This window comes from Tympanuchus pallidicinctus, unplaced genomic scaffold, assembly GCF_026119805.1.
Source record: "Tympanuchus pallidicinctus isolate F22 unplaced genomic scaffold, pur_lepc_1.0 scaffold31, whole genome shotgun sequence".
Classification (NCBI taxonomy): Eukaryota; Metazoa; Chordata; class Aves; order Galliformes; family Phasianidae; genus Tympanuchus; species Tympanuchus pallidicinctus.
The window spans coordinates 13,696,386-13,718,722 of NW_026294749.1; the positions used below are offsets into that span (position 1 = coordinate 13,696,386).

General features: G+C 40.4%; 1 protein-coding gene across 2 annotated transcripts in view; it reads right to left on the minus strand.

The window, feature by feature from the left end:
- Positions 1-1,348, minus strand: part of SLC9A3 (solute carrier family 9 member A3) — a 54,062-nt gene extending 52,714 nt beyond the window's left edge. For both annotated transcript variants that reach the window (XM_052697669.1, XM_052697670.1), the window contains exon 1: positions 1,153-1,348. In XM_052697669.1, coding sequence (XP_052553629.1) covers positions 1,153-1,348 — 196 coding nt within the window. The remainder of the gene's footprint in view (positions 1-1,152) is intronic.
- Positions 1,349-22,337: the final 20,989 nt, after the last annotated feature.

Genomic DNA, 22,337 nt, shown 5'->3' on the forward strand with positions numbered 1-22,337 from the left:
ATGATGTTTCCATCCCATATCAGTATTATCAGTACAAGTACAGAATATTACCATGATTTTCAGCTGGTCACGCAGCCGAATTGCTACTGATTTTAGAAAATACTTACTGAAAATTGAAAATGATGTTGATAATATCAGCCAAACTGACAGTGGTCTCATTTTAGATCCCAAAGGTAAAAGTATCCAGTGGAACGGCATCAAATTGATTCAGGTAAAGTTCAGACTGGACAGTAGAAAAAGGTTATTCACAAGAAACTGATTGGGCACTGGAACAGGCTACCTGGAGATGTGGTTATGACACCAAGCCTGCTGAAGTTCAAGAAGTGTTTGTACAATGCTCTCAGATGTAGGGTTTAAATTTTAGATAGTCAGGTGTGGAGCCAAGAGTTGGGCTTGATAATCCTTGTGAATTGTTTTCAATACCAGATATTCTATGATTCTATGATTCTAATAGAATATAATAGCATCATGGAAATAAAATACATTCTAAATAAGCAGCCACTTTTCTAGTTCAGCAAACAGTATTATTAATATAAGATTGCTTTTGGAGGTGTCACAAGGTTCAGAGAACGAGAAGGAGTACTCACATGTATTTACACATACTGAATTCAATTAGACTAAGTCACTGTTACCTTTCTCTGTGAAATAATTTTCCTTATTTTCTTTCACTAATACAACAGTGCTTTGCAAAGCAGAGATTGCCAAGTTCATAAGTTGGTTTTATTGCGTTTATCTGTGATGGTGGTAGCTCATAAATCTGCCAATTATATCTAAAAGAACAGCATATTGTCAGTTGGAATGGGCACTCGATAAGCAATAAAGCTTAATCGTCACTTCATGTCTGTAAAAAGTCTTTTCCTGAGAACAACTGTAATGAAAGGCTTCAAGGAATGCAACCATGTGTAAGGAGTCAGACACAAAAGCCAGAGTCCTAGGTGTTGAAAATGAACTACTTAACTCCCTCGGGAAGGTGAAAATCACACTGCTAAGTGCTATGTAAGGCAGTATTATGAAATCAGGACAGAGTACAGTAAAACCCCTGAAAACGGGTCAGTGGACTTCTGATAAGCTCTCTTCATTTATGTTGGATGTGAGAAGGAAAAAGAGGAAGGGGAGGGAAGAGGACATATTAATATATAACTCGGGACTCACCAATTTTGGCCAAGCTGGCCACAAGTATCCAGAGTGTAATGACATAAGGGTCCTTCACGTGATCCCATCGGAAAGAGACGATCGCAAAGCTCTGAGGATGGCTGTTATTTGTAGGGCTTCCCGAGCTTCTCTCTCCTAGCGCTGCTGGGAGATCCATCAGTCCCAGGAGGAACCCCATTCTAGAGACCTCTCTCATCTCCAAGCCACACAACAAAATCCTGTTTCCCCTTCGCGGAGAAATCCCTCCTCTTCGGAGGTCCTTGGGGGCGAGGTGCTCGTCTCCTCGCACAGACGCTCTGGTGGAGCGGGTCCCGTCCCGCCACCGTCGGCACGGCTGCACGGCCGGCCCTGGTGCTTCTTTGCAAGAAAGTGTCAGGGGCTCTGGACATAGGCAGATGCTGCGAGTTGGGTTCCTGCTGCTTTCCCGCACCTGCCTTTATCAAGCCGTTCCAGATCGGTCGGAGGCGGAGCTTTTGTGACTCCGTGGAGGCAGCGGTGCTGCCCCTTAGCTGAGCACCTTTCGGGATCAGCAGAGTTCCGCTCCGCCGAGGCGGCGATAGAAGGCTGGGTTGTGGGTTGTGCCAACCGCCCCGGCTCGGCTCCGAGCACATGGGGGTTGGAAAGAAGCGACCTTGTGCTCTCGGTGCTAGGGGCCAAGGCTGGGGCGCTTCCGCACGCACGTCCAAGGCGGAGCCCAGGATCCGTGCTCAACTCGGGCTGGATGAGGGGGTTCGTCCTGATGCCTTTGAGGTATAGCGAAACGGGTCAGCCGCTCCGTCAGACGCGGTACTAATAGTACTCCCAGAGGGAGTGCATTTTTTTCTGATGTTCAGCTTCAAACCGCCTTCGGATCTGGTTCGCTGAGTTTTCACTTCTGTCCACCAGGGAGCACCTCTGCCGGCAGTACTCGAGAATATTACACCAACAAGAAAGGTTTGACTTTCTGTTCAGGTTTGCTTGCAGCTCTTTGTTGAGAAGTACTGTATTAAAGATACTCCTTGCCTTCTCTCCCTGTTCTTTTTTTATTTGTTACAACGTGAAATCTTTTAGAAGGTTGTTGCCTTTCCCCAGAGCCTTGCTGATAACATTTGCCCGATGTCCGGGTCAGTGCATACTGCATGCCAGCAGCACATGATATTCATCACTCTAAAGAAAAAAGACAGCAAAGCAGCATGGTCCTAGCACACTGCACCTTTCTACACACTGTGGCAACATCTCTACCCTCTGTTGCATGCCCTGAAGCATTCCAACTGCCCCATGCTATCCACCCCTTAAGTTACCTATTCAGGAAAAAGATTACCTGTTTCACTTATGTAACAAGAAGGTTGGTCAGGAGATTACAAATGAACAGGATAAGGTCTCCATTAAAATGTTCAGAAGGTAAAGAAATAACTTTGATTATTTCAAACATTTGAGAGAAAAGCTATGTACTTTTTGGAAATCCAAGTGAGCTATTGTAAAGCCCTCTATAAATCAATTAACTGGTAAATTTGAACAATCTGGCATGGAATGCCATTGTTACAAAGGGTGTCTTTCACTATTACATAATCTAACTTATCTCGGGAAGTCAAGGAATGAAGTTTTTAAATATTAATTCACTGAAGATTTGCTTGTTATTACTTGTTATTATACTAGCTGTGTATTGGGCCCTCTCCAAACAGTGAAGAATCTTGTTTTTCATTGTTTCTTCATTATTTAAAAGAAAGGAAATTATGTGGGATTTTTTTAGCCTGGGTAACAATCTGAAGCTAAAATATGCAATGTATTTAGGAAGCATGACTGACAGTAAAATATTTTCTTTACATTAGGGTATATTGTAGTCAAAGAGGTGAAGAATTATTCCATATCTAACAACTAAAATCCTACCTATATTGTTTTTATCTTACTAAGTATCAGATAGATACCCAAATGTCCTTTAAGAATCTGGGCCCATGTTTCCTCAAAGATTCTAAAAGGGCCCTGAAGTGCTGCCATTGTAGAAACAGAACTAGGATTGGAAGTATGTAGGTCTATAATTGTTGCTGAGACCTGTGGATAGTAGTAGTTCCTAGCTGTTAAGGCCAGTTCTATTTATTGATATTAGAAGAACAATGAACAAGCTGGCAACACTGTTTTTATTATCTCAGCATCTTCCACATCCTACCATACTACAGTTAAACACACCATTCTAGCTTCAGCTGATAAATGGGAACCACAAATGCTGCGGGGTCCCATCTTATAAATGTAATTCTTCCCAATTCTAGTCCCACAAAATAACAAGTGGTTTAGAAATAAACCATATTACTGAAAAAAAAAAAGAGAAACCTTTTCCACAATTTAAAGAAATTCAGACATTTCACTTGAAACTGCTGCAGCCAACATCATGTCATGATTGCCCTTATGTACTGTACAGCTCATGACAGTAGTGGAGGCTCAGTAACTACGTTAAATCAGGGTTCTGATATTGCTGGTAGAGGTAAAGAAGTATATTAGCAAACAGGAAAAATGATGGAAATGCTGTCAGCACAAACAAGCTAGTGTTAATCTGCTCATCAGTTGCCAGTATAATGTCCAGTCATAATTTTAGAATTTGTAATAATCATTGAAAACCTTTGGTCTAAAACAATCACAGAAGTACATAATTTTTCTTGCTATAAAGTCCTTACAAAACATGGTCTACAACACAGTTAAAATGCCAACATTGTATTTTTTTTAGCAATAAACTCATGATTCAAAGTGTAATTGTGAAATTTGCCCTATCGTCCAATGGCCCATGGATATTTTCAAGATGTTTGGATACCAAATTGCTGTGCATATCAGAATTCTAGTGCAATTCATTAGTATGTTAGAGTAACACAGAGCAGGCAGAGAAAGGAACCAGTAATTATGGATCATATGTAGGTACTTCAATACATACTGAAACAACAGTCCATATGTATACTTATGTGAGAATGTATACTTGTGGATGAATACATTTGCATTTATGTATTTATTCACAGATTCCATTTTCTTGAAGATTCTGTATGAAATCCCTTATGTAGTTTCATAGAATCACAGAACAGCCTGGGTTGCAAAGGAGCTCCATGCTCATCCAGTTCCAATCCCCTGCTGTGTGCAGGTCGCCAACCAGCAGCCCAGGCTGCCCAGAGCCACATCCAGCCTGGCCTTGAATGCCTGCAGGGATGGGGCATCCACAGCCTCCTTGGGCAACCTGTGCCAGTGCCTCACCACCCTCTGGGGGAAAAACTTCCTCCTAATATCCAACCTAAACCTCCCCTGTCTCAGTTTAAACCATTCCCCTTGTCCTATCACCATCCACCCTCACAAACAGCCGTTCCCCCTCCTGTTTCTACGCTCCCTCCAAGCACTGGAAGGCCACCATGAGGTCTCCCACAGCCTTCTCTTCTCCAAGCTCAACAGGCCCAGTTCCCTCAGCCTTTCCTCACACAGAGCTGCTCCAGCCCTCTGCTCATCTCAGTGCCTCCTCTGGCCCCGCTCCCAGAGCTCCACGTCCTTCCTGTGCTGGGGCCCCAGGCCTGGACGCAGCGCTGCAGATGGGGCCTCACAAGAGCCGAGCAGAGGGGGACGATCACCTCCCTCTCCCTGCTGGCCGCCCCTTTTTCATGCAGCCCAGAGCACAGCTGGCCTTCCGGGCTGCAGGCGCACACTGCTGCCTCATGGCCAGCTTCTCGCCCACCAGGACCCCAAGTCCTTCTGCGCAGGGCTGCTCTCAAGGAGATCTGCCCCCAGTCTGTATCGATACCTGGGGTTGCCCCAGCACAAGTGCAGCACCTTGCACTTGGCCCTGTTGAATCTCATTAGGTTTTCGTGGGCCCACTTCTCCATCCTGCCCAGGTCCCTCTGGATGCTTCCCTTCCCTCCAATGCATCGACTGCACCGCTCAGCTTGGTGCCATCTGCAGACTTGCTGAGGCTGCACTCGATGCCATCGTCTGTCACTGATGAAGATGTTGAAGAGCACCGGTCCCAAGACCGACCCCAGAGGGACACCGCTGGTGACCGGCCTCCACCCTGACACAGAACCATTGATCACAGCCCTTTGGCTGCATCCAGCCAGCCAGTTCCTAATCCATCCAACTGTCCATCCTTCAAATCCACACCTCTCCAATCGAGAGAGAAGGATGTGGGATCACATCAAAGGCTTTGCAGAAGTCCAGGAAGATGACATCCCCCATTTCCCATGTTTTCATTCTGTGTCAGCAACAAAAAGCCTGAGCTGAAATAATGTTTGTAATAAATATAACAAATCAAACAATGGCTGATATTTCCTGACTCTCTCACAGGATTGCAAAAGGAAGATTTTTAGTTTGAGTTTTGAGTGATTTTTTTCTAACTAGAAGATCTCCAACATGGTTGCTTCTAGAAATATTTTGTAAATAATCACTTAGAGAAAAGAAACAGGAGTACCTTGTACACCCTTCATGTGGTCTATACATGGTAAAAATAAGTTCTTATGGATTTTTTTAGTGCTGAGGTAAAAGATAATTTCACTTTAAAACAAATAAAAATAAATAAACAACCAGAGTGAAGTATTTCAAATGTTATTAGTTTTCTCTAGAAAGCACACACTGAAAAATTCAGTTGCTCAAGGGCTGCTCTGAAATTAATGCATCCTCTTTTTATTATCTTTGCCCATTGCATTACAGGCAGATGCTGGTGGCATGGCAGTAGAGGTTGAAACTTTCTGCTAATTTTCTATTACATCTTGGTGGTGTGTGACAGATGGCAGCAGAGGGTCAGTGTGACAAATTGGCATCTAACGTGGAAGTCTACACAAAGAAAAGATGTATAATTGAACTCCTTATTGTGGAAATAATTGCTCCCACTGGCATTCATCAACTTGCTGAATATATATGGACACCAAAGTGGATGTTAGCACAGTGAGGCAGTGAGTGGTGCATTTCACCTCCTCTGGTGCCAATTTTTACAAGTGCAGCATGCTGGCTCTTGTCCACCACTAACAAAAATGCATAGCCAATGCTAGTGACTATATTAGAAAATACTGTAGTAACTGAGAATTTGCTCTATCAAGTAATATTATTTTGCTCTTTGTATCTGTTGCAGGTTCCATGGAAATAAACAGGAGGCACTGCTTTTGGAGCTACCTAAGTACTAACTTCAGAAGCAGAAGTTATAATTAACTTGCAATATTAGTATTTATAAACAAATGTGCTTAAGCTAAGATGAAATTAAGAAGCACATGCCTGTGAAACTGTGAGCTTTCATAAAGGAAAACAAATATAAGTAGAGAAGAATTGGCAAATAGACTTTGAAAACCTACTGCTGTAAGGTAAACAACATTTATTTTATTTTATTAGCATTCCTGACTTTCCTCAAGAAAATACAGTTGCTATATTAATCACAGAATCACAGAATCACAGAATTGTAGGGGTTGGAAGGGACCTCCAGAGATCATTGAGTCCAACCCCCTTGTTGCTTACAAACATATAAAGGTAAGATTTTGAAAGAAACATAGTTCCAGGGTATTCTTTTATGCCATAATTCAAACAACATATCTACTGGCAAATTAAACATAATAATGATGCTGTGAATGGCATTTTATGATGTGGCAATTTTTTATTTTTATTTTTTAAATGTGTTTCATATGCAGGAAGAGTGCAGAATCAAGTGAGTTTTCAAATGTATCTACTTGATTCAACAGCTGGCATCGTTTCAGTTTCTCTCTAAATGCAATGAGTGGAGCTGAGCAAGATTGCAAAGAGATGGACAAATGTTGCTAGACTGAGTGATGTTGCAGAGTATTATTTAGCTATGAAGTAGGATGGCAGAGGAATTTTCATGACTCATTTCAAGACAACACTGAATTTAAGGACAGTAACTGGTGAGCATTTTAAACTAAATCCCCTATTTTAGCCAGTCTTAATGATTATGCTAGGCATCTCAGGCAGATTGTGACATTTTTCTGTTTTGTCCTTGTTGCTACTGCAGCTTTAATGAACCCCTTATTTATATTAGCAGCTAATCTGCTGAGAATGGAAAGAAAAAAGTACCTTTCAGCTGGAAACATTTACCTCACCTATAATAGCTGCCAAGGACGGCTCCCTCCAAAAGAAGTTATGTGTGTGTGATCTGTCAGTGTAATCTGCAGTGGAAAGGCAATGTGAAAGGGAAATGAGTTGTTACATAGCACCAGATACCTAACACATTTTATCATTTTATGTACTTTTACAAAATGCCACATGTAACAGTCCTGCTTCTTTAAGTTCCAATCACAGTGGCAATTCTTCTATCATGCATTAAGATTTTCCCAGACTTGCTACCAGTCAAAGGTGACTACAAAGATTTTCATTTCTGCCAACCTGTATCTCTTCTCTTCCTGAATCCTTTGCATTCCCTTGGTTTTTGATATCTCACTTCTACTCTCTATACTCCTGGTTTCTGCCCTTCTTCCTTTGAATATATGTCTTCTGTAAATGCAAAAAAAAAAAAAAAAAAAAAAAAAAAAAAAAAGTGAGAGATCCAGATCCAGAAATAGTTATTTATTGTGTAGGCAATGACTGAGCAATGAAACAAACAGGTTGCCAGAGATTCTCCCTCTTCCATTTTCAAAACCATCTAGATGACATCCTGATCAACCTACTGTGTGGAAAAGTACTGTAGCTGTAAGTAGGTATCCTTGCTTTCTGTGAACGGTCTTGAATATCCTGATACATAATGCTTTATTTTCTCTCATTGTTATATATATGGCCAAGATACTAAGTGAGGGATAGCAGACCCCTTGCCAGCCTGTCACTACCGGTATCTGCTGGGGGTAATCCTAGGATGGGCACTATACTAGCTGGCTGCCCTGGCAGTGAGAACTTGGCAGAGACTGACCAGCCAGCCACCCTCAGTAACGTGAGTACCTTCCTATTAAACTGATGAATGTTAACTTGCCTCCGCATACTTTCTTTGAGATCAGTAAACCGTATGCAAAAGCGTTGGCACTTTTGCAGTACACCTACTGAGCAGGTGCTTTGGAGCAGATTACTTCTAGAGGTTCCTTTCAACCTAAGCCATTCTTTGATTCTGTGATTCTAAAAAATCCCAGACTCTGAGATGTAAAGAACACTCAAAATGTTATTCCTGTATGATGTTTCATCCTTGTTATTAATATCCCACACAATTTTCTTTCCTTTCAAATTCAGCTTTATCATATTTCACCACATACCTTTCTTCTAGCTACTAACACAAGCCTGATCAACACAACTGCATACACAATGCTCAAGACACAAGTCACTAATAGTTTTCCTGGTCATAAGTCAGTTTGCACATGTTAATCTTTAAAAACCAAATGCAATTATGCTATGTGTTAAAAACTCCAGTGAGTGATTGTGTGACAGAAGCTATAACCGTGGATTTCAGAGATAAAGCATTGAGATTTTTATAGCTTAACTTGTGAAGAAAGGCAAAACAAACAACACGTACTGAGTAAAAAAGGCAGATAAATAACATAATCTTAATTTCTGGCAAGATAATTTCTTGCCTTTCTAGCTAGTTTCAGATGGTACTAATTTTTGGCTGAGGTATAGAGAGGAAATCTTTGCTTTTTCTTGTTTTCCGTATAACACGTTTCTTGAAAATTCATGCCTTCCTGCTTAGCTTAATGTGCACATATGCACCTTAAGAAATCCAGCTAGTTTCTCCTAGAGCAGCTGTAAAATTCAATAGAACACTCCCAGAGCCTCTTTGTTGACAGTCATGTATGACTTGCCCCAAAGCATCTTCATATCTTCAAGTTGAGACCACATCCCTCGTAGTGTCAAGGATACCAAAATCTAGATCTATCCTCTGTCATTGCAAATAAAGAAGGCTTCCCCTTACAAGACAGTTGAGAGAACCAAATTTTGCTTTTTTTTTTCTTTTTTGCCCCCTTTGTCTAACAAATTGAAAACAATGAACCATGGCTGATGCACAACAATAATTGAGTAATAGCAGTAACTTTGGATTTAAACAAAGTAAATTGAAATAAAGTCATTAAAAGAATTATACTACAAACAAAACCTATCTGCATATTTCATAGCTTAAGGGATTCCTTATGGTGATTTGAACAACAACAAAGACAAACATAACAGTAAGTAATTCCTTGTTACCGATGCATTGCATAAACCTATAGATAATTAAGGCTATATTAGATGTAGTGGGGAATTTTGTTGGGTAATTTCACTTTACCAAAATGAAAGCATCTTACCAGAAGTCACACATTTTTATGAATCTTTCTGTAGGTAAATTTTCTTCCTAAATTATGTAGAATAATATTCCTGCTCAAAGCTAGAGAGAAAAAAGACTTCACAGTTTATGATAACCTCAGTAATCTGCCTAATTCAGTCCAAAGACTGAATCTAACAAATTTCAAGTAAATGTCATGATCATAACTCAAAATAAATTAAGATGACCCAGATTTAATTTTGTTCTTCACAGAATCACAGAATCGTAGGGGTTGGAAGGGAGCTCCAGAGATCATCGAGTCCAACCCCCTGCCAAAGCAGGTTCCCTACATCAGGTCGCACAGGTCGGCATCCAGGCAGGTCTGGAACATCTCCAGAGAAGGAGAATCCACAGCCTTCCTGGGCAGCCTGTTCCAGCGCTCCGTCACCTCACCTAAAGAAGTTCTTGTGCACATTGGTGCAGAACTTCCTATACTCCAGCTTATGTCCATTTCCCCTTGTCCTGTCTCCACGTATCACTGAAAAGAGACTGGCCTCACCACTATCGCCCCCACACCTCAGATACTGGTAGACCTGGATCAGGTCCCCTCTCAGTCTCCTTTTCTCAAGGCTGAACAGACCCAGCTCACTCAGCCTTTCTCCATAGGAGAGATGCTCCAGGCCCTTCACCATCTTCATGGCCCTCCACTGGACTCTTTCCAAGAGATCCCTGTCCTTTCTGTACTGGGGAGCCCAGAACTGGACGCAGTGCTCCAGATGAGGCCTTACCAGAGCAGAGTAGAGGGGGAGGATCACCTCCCTCGACCTGCTGGCCACGCTCTTTTTAATGCACCCCAGGATGCCGTTGGCCCTCTTGGCCACAAGGGCACACTGCTGGCTCATGGCCGACCTGTCGTCCACCAAAAGAAGAAAAAACAAGAACTGAAACTTCAACTTTCAAACATTAAAATACTCTTGTTTGCTACCAATTTGGGATTTTTAAAAATATGTTTGATATTATTTCATTAATCATTGGAATTTGTTCTCCAAGTTACAGTGAATTTAGAAGAGTTTGTTTATGATACTTGAATTGTAAGTTTAAAAGGAATGCAGTGCATGTTTCATAATTAATTGAAGACATTCAAGATCAGGCTGGACCACACTCTGAGCAACCTGATTTAGCTGCAGATGTCCACATTTATTGCAGAGGAGTTGGATCAGATGATCTTTAATGGTTTCTTCAAACTGAAACAATTCTATGATTTTATTATCCTAGTGTCCTTGTAGACACAGAAGGCATCAGATATATACCACTGTCAGGGAACCATGCATTCTCTCAATTTGAAGCACTGTGATTTACTGTATATTTAGTGTGATATTCTGTGCATTCAGATATTATATCACATTTAACTCCAGTATTAGTGCTCATCCGTAACATTTTATATCAAACTTCATGACCTAGAAAATAATTTAAAAAAGAAAAAGAAGGTAAACACCATTAACCTCATTATTGGTGAGGTTTCTGAAATAGATTTCCAAAAGGTCGGAAGATATCTTAATTAGAATGCAGTTGTGTATGAACAATTAAAAAAAAAAAAAATTAAAATCAGCAGCAGCAGTTGAGATTAGACAGTAATAGGGGTCTATATAAGCAAGAAACATTTTATAAAATAAGAAAGTATTTAGCTTGGATAGTTACTAAAAAATAAAAAGACCAGGGTTTGAATTCACAGAACAGAGAATTCCGTGGTTTTATTATTTGCTAGAAATGTGGCATCCATGAATATCAACTGAACTCTTTCTTGATCTGGAATTACAGTTGTAGACTGAGTGAATTTTTACTTTTTTTTTTTTTTTTTAGTTTTGAATTTCCGACAACTCCTAACATTCCACACTGTCTTAATATTTTCCTATTCTGTGGTAGGAAAGAGAAGAGGTTCTGTCTTATTCCCTGTTATTTTATAATGTGTAATTATAACACACCTTCTTCATTTCACTCTTAAATTATATAATTCTTTCCACCTATTCTTCAAATTCAATTATTATTTAAGCAGTCCTTCCAGTCCTTTATTCAATCCATTCTTCAGTGTTTGCTTTCAGATTAACTTTGCATTGCATCACTGAAGTTAGGACCATAATGACGTTTGCTTTCTGTATTCAAAGGAAAGACACAAGCAGTCCATAGGAAAACTTGGGACATTCCAATATAAAAATGAATGTCTGGACTTGTATTAGTTTACTCTTCTCATACTGCAAGTAGAGTGATGGGCATCTCCTTTCATAATGCAGTTGTCTCAGTGATGCTCTTATTTAATGAAAAGAATGTGGACAGAATTACAGATATTTAATAAAGTACTATCTTATTTAGAATAAGATAATTCTAAGCAAGATTCTTATTTAGAATAAGTTAACTCTATCAAGCTGCAAACTTGTTTTCTACTCTCTTCCACAATCCATAATCAGAGCTCTATATTTTCAGCAAAATAATTTATATTGATCAACAGTGGCTTTCATTGTATCTTAGCCCACAGAATCACAGAATCACAGAATCACAAGGTTGGAAACGACCTGCAAGATCATCCAGTCCAACCACCCTCCCATTCCTATCAGTGCCACAAGCACTAAACCATCTCTCGTAGCTCCTCACCCAGGCGCCTCTTGAACACTGCCAGGGACGGCGACTCCACCACCTCCCTGGGCAGCCATTCCAGTGCCTGACCACCCTTTGAGAGAAAAAGTTTCTCCTAATATCCAACCTAAACCTCCTCTGGTGTAACTTCTTGCCATTTCCTCGAGTCCTACTATTTGCCTGGGAGAAGAGGCCAGACCCTTTTGCACCACAACCTCCCTTCAGGAAGTTGCACAGTGCAGTGAGGTCTCCCCTGAGCCTCCTCTTCTCCACACTGAACAATCCCAGCTCCCTCAGCTGCTCCTCGTAAGACTTGTGCTCCAGACCCCTCTCCAGTTTCATTGCCCTTCTCTGGACACGCTCCAAGGCCTCAATGTCTTTCTTGTAGTGAGGGGCCCAAAACTGAACACAGCACTCGAGGTGCGGCCTCACCAGTGCTGAGTACAGGGGATGATCACCTCCCTGCTCCTGCTGGCCACACCATTTCTAATGCAGGCCAGGATGCCGTTGGCCCTCTTGGCCACCTGGGCACACTGTGGGTTCATGTTCAGCCGAGCATCAACCAACACCCCCAGGTCCCTTTCCTCTCCACACTCATCCAACCACTCATCCCTGTAACGCTGCCTGGGGTTGTTGTGCCCAAAGTGCAGGACCCGACACTTGGCCTTGTTGAACCTCATCCCATTCACCTCAGCCCAGCGATCCAGCTTATCTAGATCCCTCTGCAGGGCCTCCCTACCCTCAGGCAGATCAACACCACCTCCCAGCTTGGTGTCATCTGCAAACTTACTCAGGGTGCACTCAATCCCTTCATCTAAGTCGTCAAGGATGGGCCCCAGTACCGACCCCTGGGGACACCACTTGAAACAGGTCTCCAGCTGGACTTCACTCCATTGACCACCACCCGTTGAGCACGGCCCTCCAGCCAGTTCCTTATCCAATGGAGGGTAAAACTGTCCAAGCCACGGGCAGCCAGTTTCCGCAGAAGGATACTGTGTGAGCCCATTTGAATCTCCCCACAATTTCATCTCCCTGAGTAGTCTCTTTCTAACATGCTGTTACTTGTATACTTTTAAAGGTATTAAATTGGAAGTTACTACATTTTAAATTTCAATACCTTTGAAATCAAAGCGTCTTCGAAGAATTTCTCTTATGGAGAAAAATTTAAAATTTTTCAATCAATTGCGATCAAGAAAAAGGTATCAGCTGAAAACTTGTTTTCAGATGCAGTATTTGCAAGGGCTAAAATCCCTTCAGTTTCACAGTTTCGTGAAAATGGTTAGTATGTTCAGTTGAACTTGTGAGAATATCTCATTTAACATCCAGTATAACATTGCTGTAGTTTGCAAAGTAAACTATAATGATCAGTAAACTCTAATCTTGGCAATGTAACAAATGCAACAAGAACAAAGCCATTTCTAAAAATTGTTCTTCCTTACAGCTATGAGTAACTTCCCATATATCAAACACAAAGCTTAATATAGTTTCAGTCATTTTTCTCCCTCTTGGTGGTCTCTATAAGTTGTATTCCTTTAGGAAATTGAATACAATTACTACTACCAGGCATATTAGAGGAGTAGGGAATACACAGTCAGCAAAGAGATCTCTTTAGTTGTTGATTTTTTTTTTTTTTATTTTTTTTTTCACTTCCCACACATTTTCGCTTGGAATATTTGAAAAGAGAGGAACAACAGAATGTATGGTGCTTGTCTTCTGAAGTAACCACTGTGCCTGATAGAACTGTAGAATCATTGAATCACTAAAGTTGGAAAAAACCTCTCAAAACTCTCACCCCATCATCAGCGCACCCACTCAACCATGTCCCTGAGTGCCACATCTATAGAATCATAGATGATGGAAACACTGCTTTACAGAAAGGGTTGTTAAGCACTGCAATAGGCTCACCAGGGAGGTGGTTGAGTCACCATCCCTGGATGTGTTTAAAAACCATGTGGATGTGGTGCCCAGGGACGTGATTTAGGGGAGGGTTGTCAGAGTGAGGGTAGGATGGTTAGGTTGTGGTTGGACTTGATATCTTTAAGATCTTTCCAACCTGAGTGATTCTATGATGAAGCCTTGCTTTCCTGGAAGCAGATAGACATTTGCCTGTTGATGGGAAATATTGTGTAAATTCTCCATACTGAGCCTAGGGCCACATGTCTGGCTTGTATTTCGTGTTTTGATGCATCCTCCTAATGTTATCTTACTGACAATCTGTGATCTTCTTTCACAGATTCTTATAATTGGATTGGATCTCTTGTCTCACAGTATCAAATAGACAAAGTAATGGAAACCAAAGCTAGAATAGAGGCAAAAATGACATTAATATATCCTCTTTTCTTCTTTTTTTTTCCTCTCACATTCCTTCTTTTTCACTGTAAAATTGATGGTGATTATCTAGTTACTACAGTTCATCACCAGAAGGGTACAAAAGTGTTTGTATTTGGAGAAAATTTGATTGGAGAGAAAAATAACCAAAATCCCCTTTGCTTTTTTTTTCTTTTCTTTCTGTTGTTGTTGTTGTTGGAATGCTACTTTCTCAGGTGTATAAAGTGGAAGGTGCAAAGCTGCGTGTCTGATGAATCCTAACATTACAGCAGACTCTCTTAGGATGCAAGAAATCATATTTTGTGTATTAAAGTAAGGATAGGACTTTTTAAGATGAAGTAGATGTTCAGACATTTACAATGAGGAGACTGCTTCAAAATAGATGGCTTTAATTCTCTTCCTATTTACATTATTTTTTCTCCCCTGTATCTTCAAATGTTTTGAAAGAGTGTGAGCCTTCATGCTGTTGAATGCTGTAGGAAAATGTCTTCCTACTGAAATTTTTGCTTATTAATTTCTTATCAGCTTACAATTACCATCCTAGCTTTCCCCTCCATTTTACACCCCACTGCAGTTTTGAGGAGATACTGCAGAACGCCTGCTTCCCCTGAGACATAACTGAAAAGGAATTTATGGTTGTGTCAGAAACTGAAACTCAGTTGCTTTTGTTTGCATTAAGCTTTTAAGCATCATGGATTTCCTCTTCTCCATCTTTGCTTCATATGGGGTGTGATTAAGGAGATAAAAAAGGGAAATTGATAATGAAAGCAAGATAATTGAGCTATCTCATTAACACATCTGGTGGAATTTTGTAAATAGTTTACTTTTTTTTTTTTATTTCCCATCTGGTTTAGTCACAATCATGAAGTCTTGTCTACTACACACTTTGTTGTTCAGACTACTTTTAGTAGCCACTCCTACAGTAGTTCAAACAGGATAACTGAGCACCACGGTTCATTCACAGCTCTTGCTGACAGATGTTTCTGAACAGAAAAAAAAATAGCAAGTACACAATTTCTGGACAAGAATATTCCTATTTTGCTAAACAGCAGGACACAATCTATAGTAGAAGGATTAAAGCAACAAAAGAAAGTACTTCACATCACCTTTAATTTTTTTTTTAAATTGAGAGTACAGTCATCAGAATTCTGAGCCATATCAGGTAACACAGAAATTGCTAACAGTGCTAAAATGTATGTGCAGGGGATGTTCATATAAGTTTTGCTATTCCAACTTCTTGTAACCAAGTAAGAGCTCAAATTATTACAACCTAATTCCATGTATTTTTTAATACATCTGTAGATGGATATTATGACATATTCGAACTGGACCAAGGTTTTGTCCAAAATGACTTAAAATGAAGTGATTTAGCTCAGACTTAAAGTAGGTTGATCTCAGTGTTTATATACAATGAAAGCTGTTAATCTTTAGGTCATAGTGTAAGAGTGTCTTGTCATATGTAGAGTACAGAGGGAATCTGCAGCTAGGACAGAGAAATATTTTCTGAAACGGTAGAGCAGATGCATAGGAATACCAGTCAGTTATTCCCTTTCCTATTACTTTACCCCTGTCTGTACTGGACTATATGGTGCAGACAATAGAACACCAATCTGTGTTACAAGTAGGGAGTCCATTTACTCAGTTCTTCCACCTATTTAACCTCTAATCCATGTGTTTGAATCCAGAACCACTCATCAATAAGGAAATGTGAATCACTTGTATAAAACATATATGGGTACCTTTAAACTATGCCCAGGAGGAAAAATGCAGTATTTCTTAAAGATCCCTGAATTCTTATCCAGATCCCTGAATTGACAAATGCACATGCAGTATGCTCTTTCAATATGTGCCAGTGATTTCACATACATGTGGACACTCTCCCCTGTGACAGAATTATTAGCAAACAATTAATGAGCCAGCAGTGTGCTCTTGCAGCTCAGAAAGCAAATGGCATCTTGGGCTCCATCAGAAGAGGGGTGGCCAGCAGAGACAGGGAACTGATCGTCCCCCTCTATTCTGCTCTTATGAGGCCCCATCTGCAGTGCTGCATGCAGGTCTGGAGCCCCAGTACAAGAAAGACAGAAAGCTGTTGGAGAGCGTCCAGAGGAGAGTGATGGAGATGATCAAGGGGCTGGAAGGCAGGCTGAAGGAGCTGGGCTTGTTCAGCCTGGAGAAAAGAAGGCTGCGGGGTGACCTCATTGCAGCCTTTCAGTACCTAAAGGGAGCCTACAAACAGGAGGGGAATCAACTCTTTGAAAGGGTAGATAACGGCAGGACAAGGGGAAATGGTTTGAAGTTGAGGGAGGGAAGATTTAGGTTGGATGTCAGGGAGAAATTCTTTACTATGAGAGTGGTGAGGTGCTGGAACAGCTGCCCAGAGAGGCTGTGGATGCCCCATCCATCCCTGGAGGTGTTCAAGGCCAGGTTGGATGGGGCCCTGGGCAGCCTGAGCTGGTTTTAAATGTGGAGGTTGGTGGCCCTGCCTGTGGCAGGGGGTTGGAGATTCATGATTCTGGAGGTCCCTTCCAACCCAGGCAGTTCTGTGATTCTGTGCTTCTGTGATTCTGTGAGCAGTAACTTTTTGTCTGAACTTCTGCTGGCATTTTTAAAACCTGCACACACTGCTACAAGGCATGCTTACCTGTCATTCACTCTCTTTCATATTTGTGGACAGACTTCCAATATAGAGTATTTTCCAAGTGGGGATACTTAGTTGTTTAATAAGCATTCTGACATCAAAGTGAGATAGACATGGGGAATATCACTAACAAGACAAAAGAGTAGGAAATTTCTTTCCAGCTGTTGTAGTAGCTGACTCAGAAATGTTTCATATTTTTCTTCTTGAATTATCACCTATCTCCATGCATAACAGTTTAAAACTCCATTATCCTGTGTATTACAAGACACAAGAGTTGTGATATTTCCAATGAGCTAGGGGGTTCTATGGACATAGCCTATCATTAACCAGGAAGAGCAAAGGGTCATTTCACAACCTTTGGCCATTTCCTAGGAATCATTCTGAATAAATTAACAAAAATATGCATGTCTGAAGTCTTAATAACTACTTCCAGAAAACTGGGCTGCTTTTTCTAGTATTAATTGTATCGATTTGTATCCTGTAAGTTCCTTAATGATGAAAGAAGATAAGTTATCTGAAATTTCCCCTACGTTTTCCCCTCAAGAAAAAAAGCTTATTATGTGTTCCAAAGGGTAACAACATAGCATGCTGGAGACATGCAAATTGCAAAATACGGGGTATTCCATCAGGTGTTGACCTCTACACTACTATTCCCAGTGAATGTCAGTTCAGGAGAGCCAGCAAATTGCTAGTGCTGCTGCAGATGGTAAGATGTAAGACTTCCTCATGACTGCTCCAAATGATCCAGTAGCCTGGAGATACAGAATTACCAGAATGAACTGAGAGCTGAACCAAGTGGGGAGCTTCTACATACTTCCAAGAACATGTGTAGACATATTTTGCACTGCAGAACCCATGTGTTGTAGAAATGCAGCACTGAAGCCTTGAGAACATAATGGCAAAAAAAAAGTCACATTTGCTTAATACCCCAAGTAACAAAGAGTATTGGTAGAAAGTACATTATTTTAGAGCTCTACATGGCCACATATAGTGCAAATCAAAAGCTCCTGAAAGCATTTTTCCATATGTGTGATTTGATTAATAACAGTTCTATTTAATGATCCTGAGATTTAGTACCATGTTCATATTAGCAGCTTATTTGAGAAAATACTGGAAAAGTCCATATACAATAACATATTTAGCCTCCGCAGCTGTATACATACAGGAAGCAAAGCAGGATTGAAAGGCCATCACCTTAGTCATGAATGCTCTAATGAATATACAGTCCTTCAGAAAAAAAGTCTGAACTTCTTCTGTAATCCACTGTATTTACTATCAGTTTGAATAAATCATAATCTTCTTTACTGATGTTCAAAGCTCAGGGAAAGCAAAAACAGCAATAAAAATGGAGTGAAATTAAATGTCATCTGCATCTTTATGAAATTAGAGCCCTGGAAGCCTCAGCATTCCACTCACAAGCAAGTACAACGATGCAAACCCATTTCAGGAATATCTAACTACTGGTCAGCCTTTGCTTAGGATATCTACAAGGGAGAGCAGGGCCTCTAATATGTTCTCTCCCATTCAGTATCTTGACCGACAGCCTACAGTTAGACCAGAAAAAGAAGAAAGAATTTACTTGCAAAAGACAGACAGCACCCTGGGGCACAGCCCTAAGCAAAGGTTGGCGTTTAATCTTCATTATGGCAGTGGGAGTCATAGGAGGGACTGTGTCCCAGAGACACACCCCAGGGGCAGAAAACATATACATAATTTCCTCATTGCTTCAAGGGGATAATAATTTACTATTCCATCAACAGTGTTGGCCATCGCCTCAGGGAATGTATGAAGTAAATTTTAGACTGTTGCTCCTTCATGTTTTCTTCTTGCCACCATGCTCTAAGATGGTTGTGGATGATAAGTAGTGAAAGAGTGTCTGTGAAGGTCTTTCTTTCTCAGTTCCTTTTGCAATTCCTAGCCCACATAAATCACTGAAGAACCTGTTTGCTGGTTTTTTTTTTCTTCTGTAGAAACTCTGGCCTCCACAAGACCTCACACTTCCTTTTTTGTCCTCAATTCAACTTTTGTGCAGAAATTAGATTTGCTGTATAGATTTTACCAAGCCATAAGCAAAAAAAAAAAAAAAAACAAAAAAAAAAAACTGAAGGCAGTATTTAGTAGAGAAAAAAGATGAGCAAATAAGGTATGGGAGAAAAAAAGCATATTTATTTTTCTTCTTTTACTTTTTTCATACAAAGAAGCTTGAAAGCAAAACTTTCTGTGCTGAACTTTATTGCAGTTGTACACAGAGATTAGTTACAATTGTTTTTACTATCCTAAGAAAATTTTTGAAAAACAACAACAAAGAAAAGCATTATAAAATGTTTAAAAATAATTTTAAAATAGTTCATGTACTAAAAGGCTTCCTAAGTTTTTTACTTTCAGCTAACCAACACGTGAATTCTTCTGAGGGAAGAATGTGATGAGAAAAATTTGCTCAAATTTTACCAAAAATGTGGTATCTGTGCTTCACATTATTTTTTATTAAGCTGTAATTACTTGGTATTTTTTCCTTCGCAATAGTTCAGATGCTCTTCTATCCCAAATGTAAGATTAATCTTTTAAGAGTGGCTTCTGTAGCTTCTTCCTGATACTGCTGAAGCACCTGCCACTAGTTTTAGACTGTGTCACTCTTCTGAACTGTTTTGTGCACTAATTCCTATCTCAGTACATAACCGAACTTGCAGAATCTCTTCTTCAAGAAAATTTGGACCAAATGAAGTGGATGAGAAGATCCTTATTGCTTCCAGAGCTTCAGTCCTGTATCAAATTATGTTTAAGGAATATAAATTTTGAATAGTTTCCAAAATTCCAAAATGCTTATCCCATCTTGGTGTGTAGCTCCTTTTATGCCACAAGATGCTGGTTCATTATTGTAATCGTATGCAAGACTTGAGGGCTTTCTTGTTCTTTTTACTGCTCATACTTGTTCTTTTTCTTAGCTTACACAATCTTTTGATTCTTGGAAATAATTATGATGAACTTAATAGCAAAGAGCATGGAATGTGAAGTACAATATGGCAGGATGTGTTAAAGCTTTGTCATAGTAGTATACAATAAAAGACAATGTCTGATATTACACTTCGATCTCTTGTGTAAATTTGAGCTGGAACAGAGTTAGTTTATTTCATTGTAGTTTGTACGATCCTGTGTTTTCTATTTGTGATGAAAACGGTGTTGATAATAAGCTGATAATTCAATTCTTCCTGAAAGGCATTAACCAGCATCATGGCTTCTCTGTTTCTCATGTTGATCCACCTGTAAGTAGGCTGGGCTGGAAGAACACAAAAAGCTAAGAGGTAGGAGGAGACATAGCTAGGACAGTTGACTCCAGGTGTCCAAAGACATATTCCTTCCCATATCATGCTCCATGGTAAAAGGGGAATCGTGGCAAGGGTTTATTTGGAGTTATGATGTGAGCCTTCCAAAGTAGCTAGCCCTGCTTCTCTGGAAATGACTAAACATCTGCCTACAAATAGGAAGTAGAGAATGATTTCCTTATTTTGCTTTGCTTACATGCACAGCATTTGCTTTGTTAAGCTATCTTTAACCCACAAGAATTCTCACTTTCACCTTTCTGAAGGGTGGGGGTGGGCTGTGTGTGAGCAAGGGGCTGTGAGGAGCACAGCTGCCTACCAGAACTAAACCACAATCGTCTTTTTTGGTACCAAACATGGAGATCAAAGGGTTCAAAACTGATTGGACTGTGCTAGTCTGAATTTGTAGCTGCTAGAGATGTTTAGCAATAAACTCACAGGATCCTGCACTTACCATGTGGTTTTCTTGCCTTACTGTACTTACTGCTTTTTAGTAGTTGCTTTTTATTGTACTGTTTACTTAATTCCTTAGCATTCTATCTTGCTTGAAAAAATTTTGTTCACAGCAGTAGCCAAGTACTTGGGCTAGAAGTTGATCAAAGCACTGCTACTGTTCATCTCCTACAATTCTGGAAAAGGTGAAACACCAATGTGAATTGTGTTCCAGTGTTGAAGGGACTGTTACTTGTAGATAAATCTGAGCAGGAGGAGATACGCCATGAAATATCTTTGGCCAAGGATGAACCTGTACCACAACAGATATGCCTTTGAAGGGTATGTGACTGATGGAAAAGGCCATGCCAGAGCAGGTATACCTTCGTACAGACTTCTGTCTGTTAAAAAGTTCATCCTGCAGCCAGGGGCAAGCAAAGGAAATGTTAAATTCTATGGCCTGCTCCAAAGGATGTACTGTAACAGGAATTGCTCAAACTGACAGTGAACAAGCCCCACAACAAGGCATCATAATGGTACATAATGGTGCATAAATATACATAGAGTCAGAACAGAAGTCATGTACTTAATGAAGTCAATGCACATGCAGATGTTCTATGGACTTTTCACAGAGATGGACCACAGATTAAGGTAATGGTCTCTCTGTATAAAATAACATGAAGGGGAGGGTAGTTATGAGTTAGTGTGGGAATTCTGCATAAAATAAATGATACAGGAAAAGGATTGGAGATCATATGGACTCTATATGGAACAGAATTAATTTTCTTCATAGTATCTTTTATATCAGTATATTTTGTAGATAGTTAAGAAAACAACATTGATAACACAGCAGTGTTTTAGTTATTACACAAAGTCAAGTCCTCTGTTCTTCATGCTTCACCAGCATCAGACTGGGAGCATACAATAAGCGGGGAGTTCCAGGATATAAGAACCGATTTGACCACATGGGAAAGTGCTCAGCAATGAAAGCTGGGGGGGGAGGGAAAGAAGAGTGAGAAACAAAGGAATGTATGGTGCTTGTCTTCCCAAGTAACCACTGTGCCTGAGAGAATTGTAAAATTGTTGAATCATTAAAGTTAGAAAAAACCTCTCAAAACTCTCAACCCATCATCACCATGACCACTCAACCGTGTCCCTGTGTGCCATATCTATAGAATCATAGATGATGGATAAAATCCTGATTTCCTGGAAGCGGATAGACATTTGTCTGTTGATGGGAAGTACACATAGATTTTATTTTACTTATTAGACTGCTTACAAGGGTAGATGGCAATAGGACAAGGGGAATGGTTTTAAACTGATACGGGGGGGGTTTAGGTTGGATATTAGGAGGAATTTTTTCCCCCAGGAGGGTGGTGAGGCACTGGCACAGGTTGCCCAAGGAGGCTGTGGATGCCCCATCCCTGGAGGCATTCAAGGCCAGGCTGGATGTGGCTCTGGGCAGCCTGGGCTGCTGGTTGGTGACCTGCACACAGCAGGGGGTTGGAACTGATGATCATTGTGGTCCTTTTCAACCCAGGCCATTCTATGATTCTATAATAAACAATCTAAGTATCTGAGTGATGTCTCTGTCTCTATTTATGCCTATATTTTACTGAAGACAAACTATGAAGTCTCTAGAATGAAGTGTGTCTGTGACTGTTGAATCTGATGAGAATATTCAGACACAAGCTT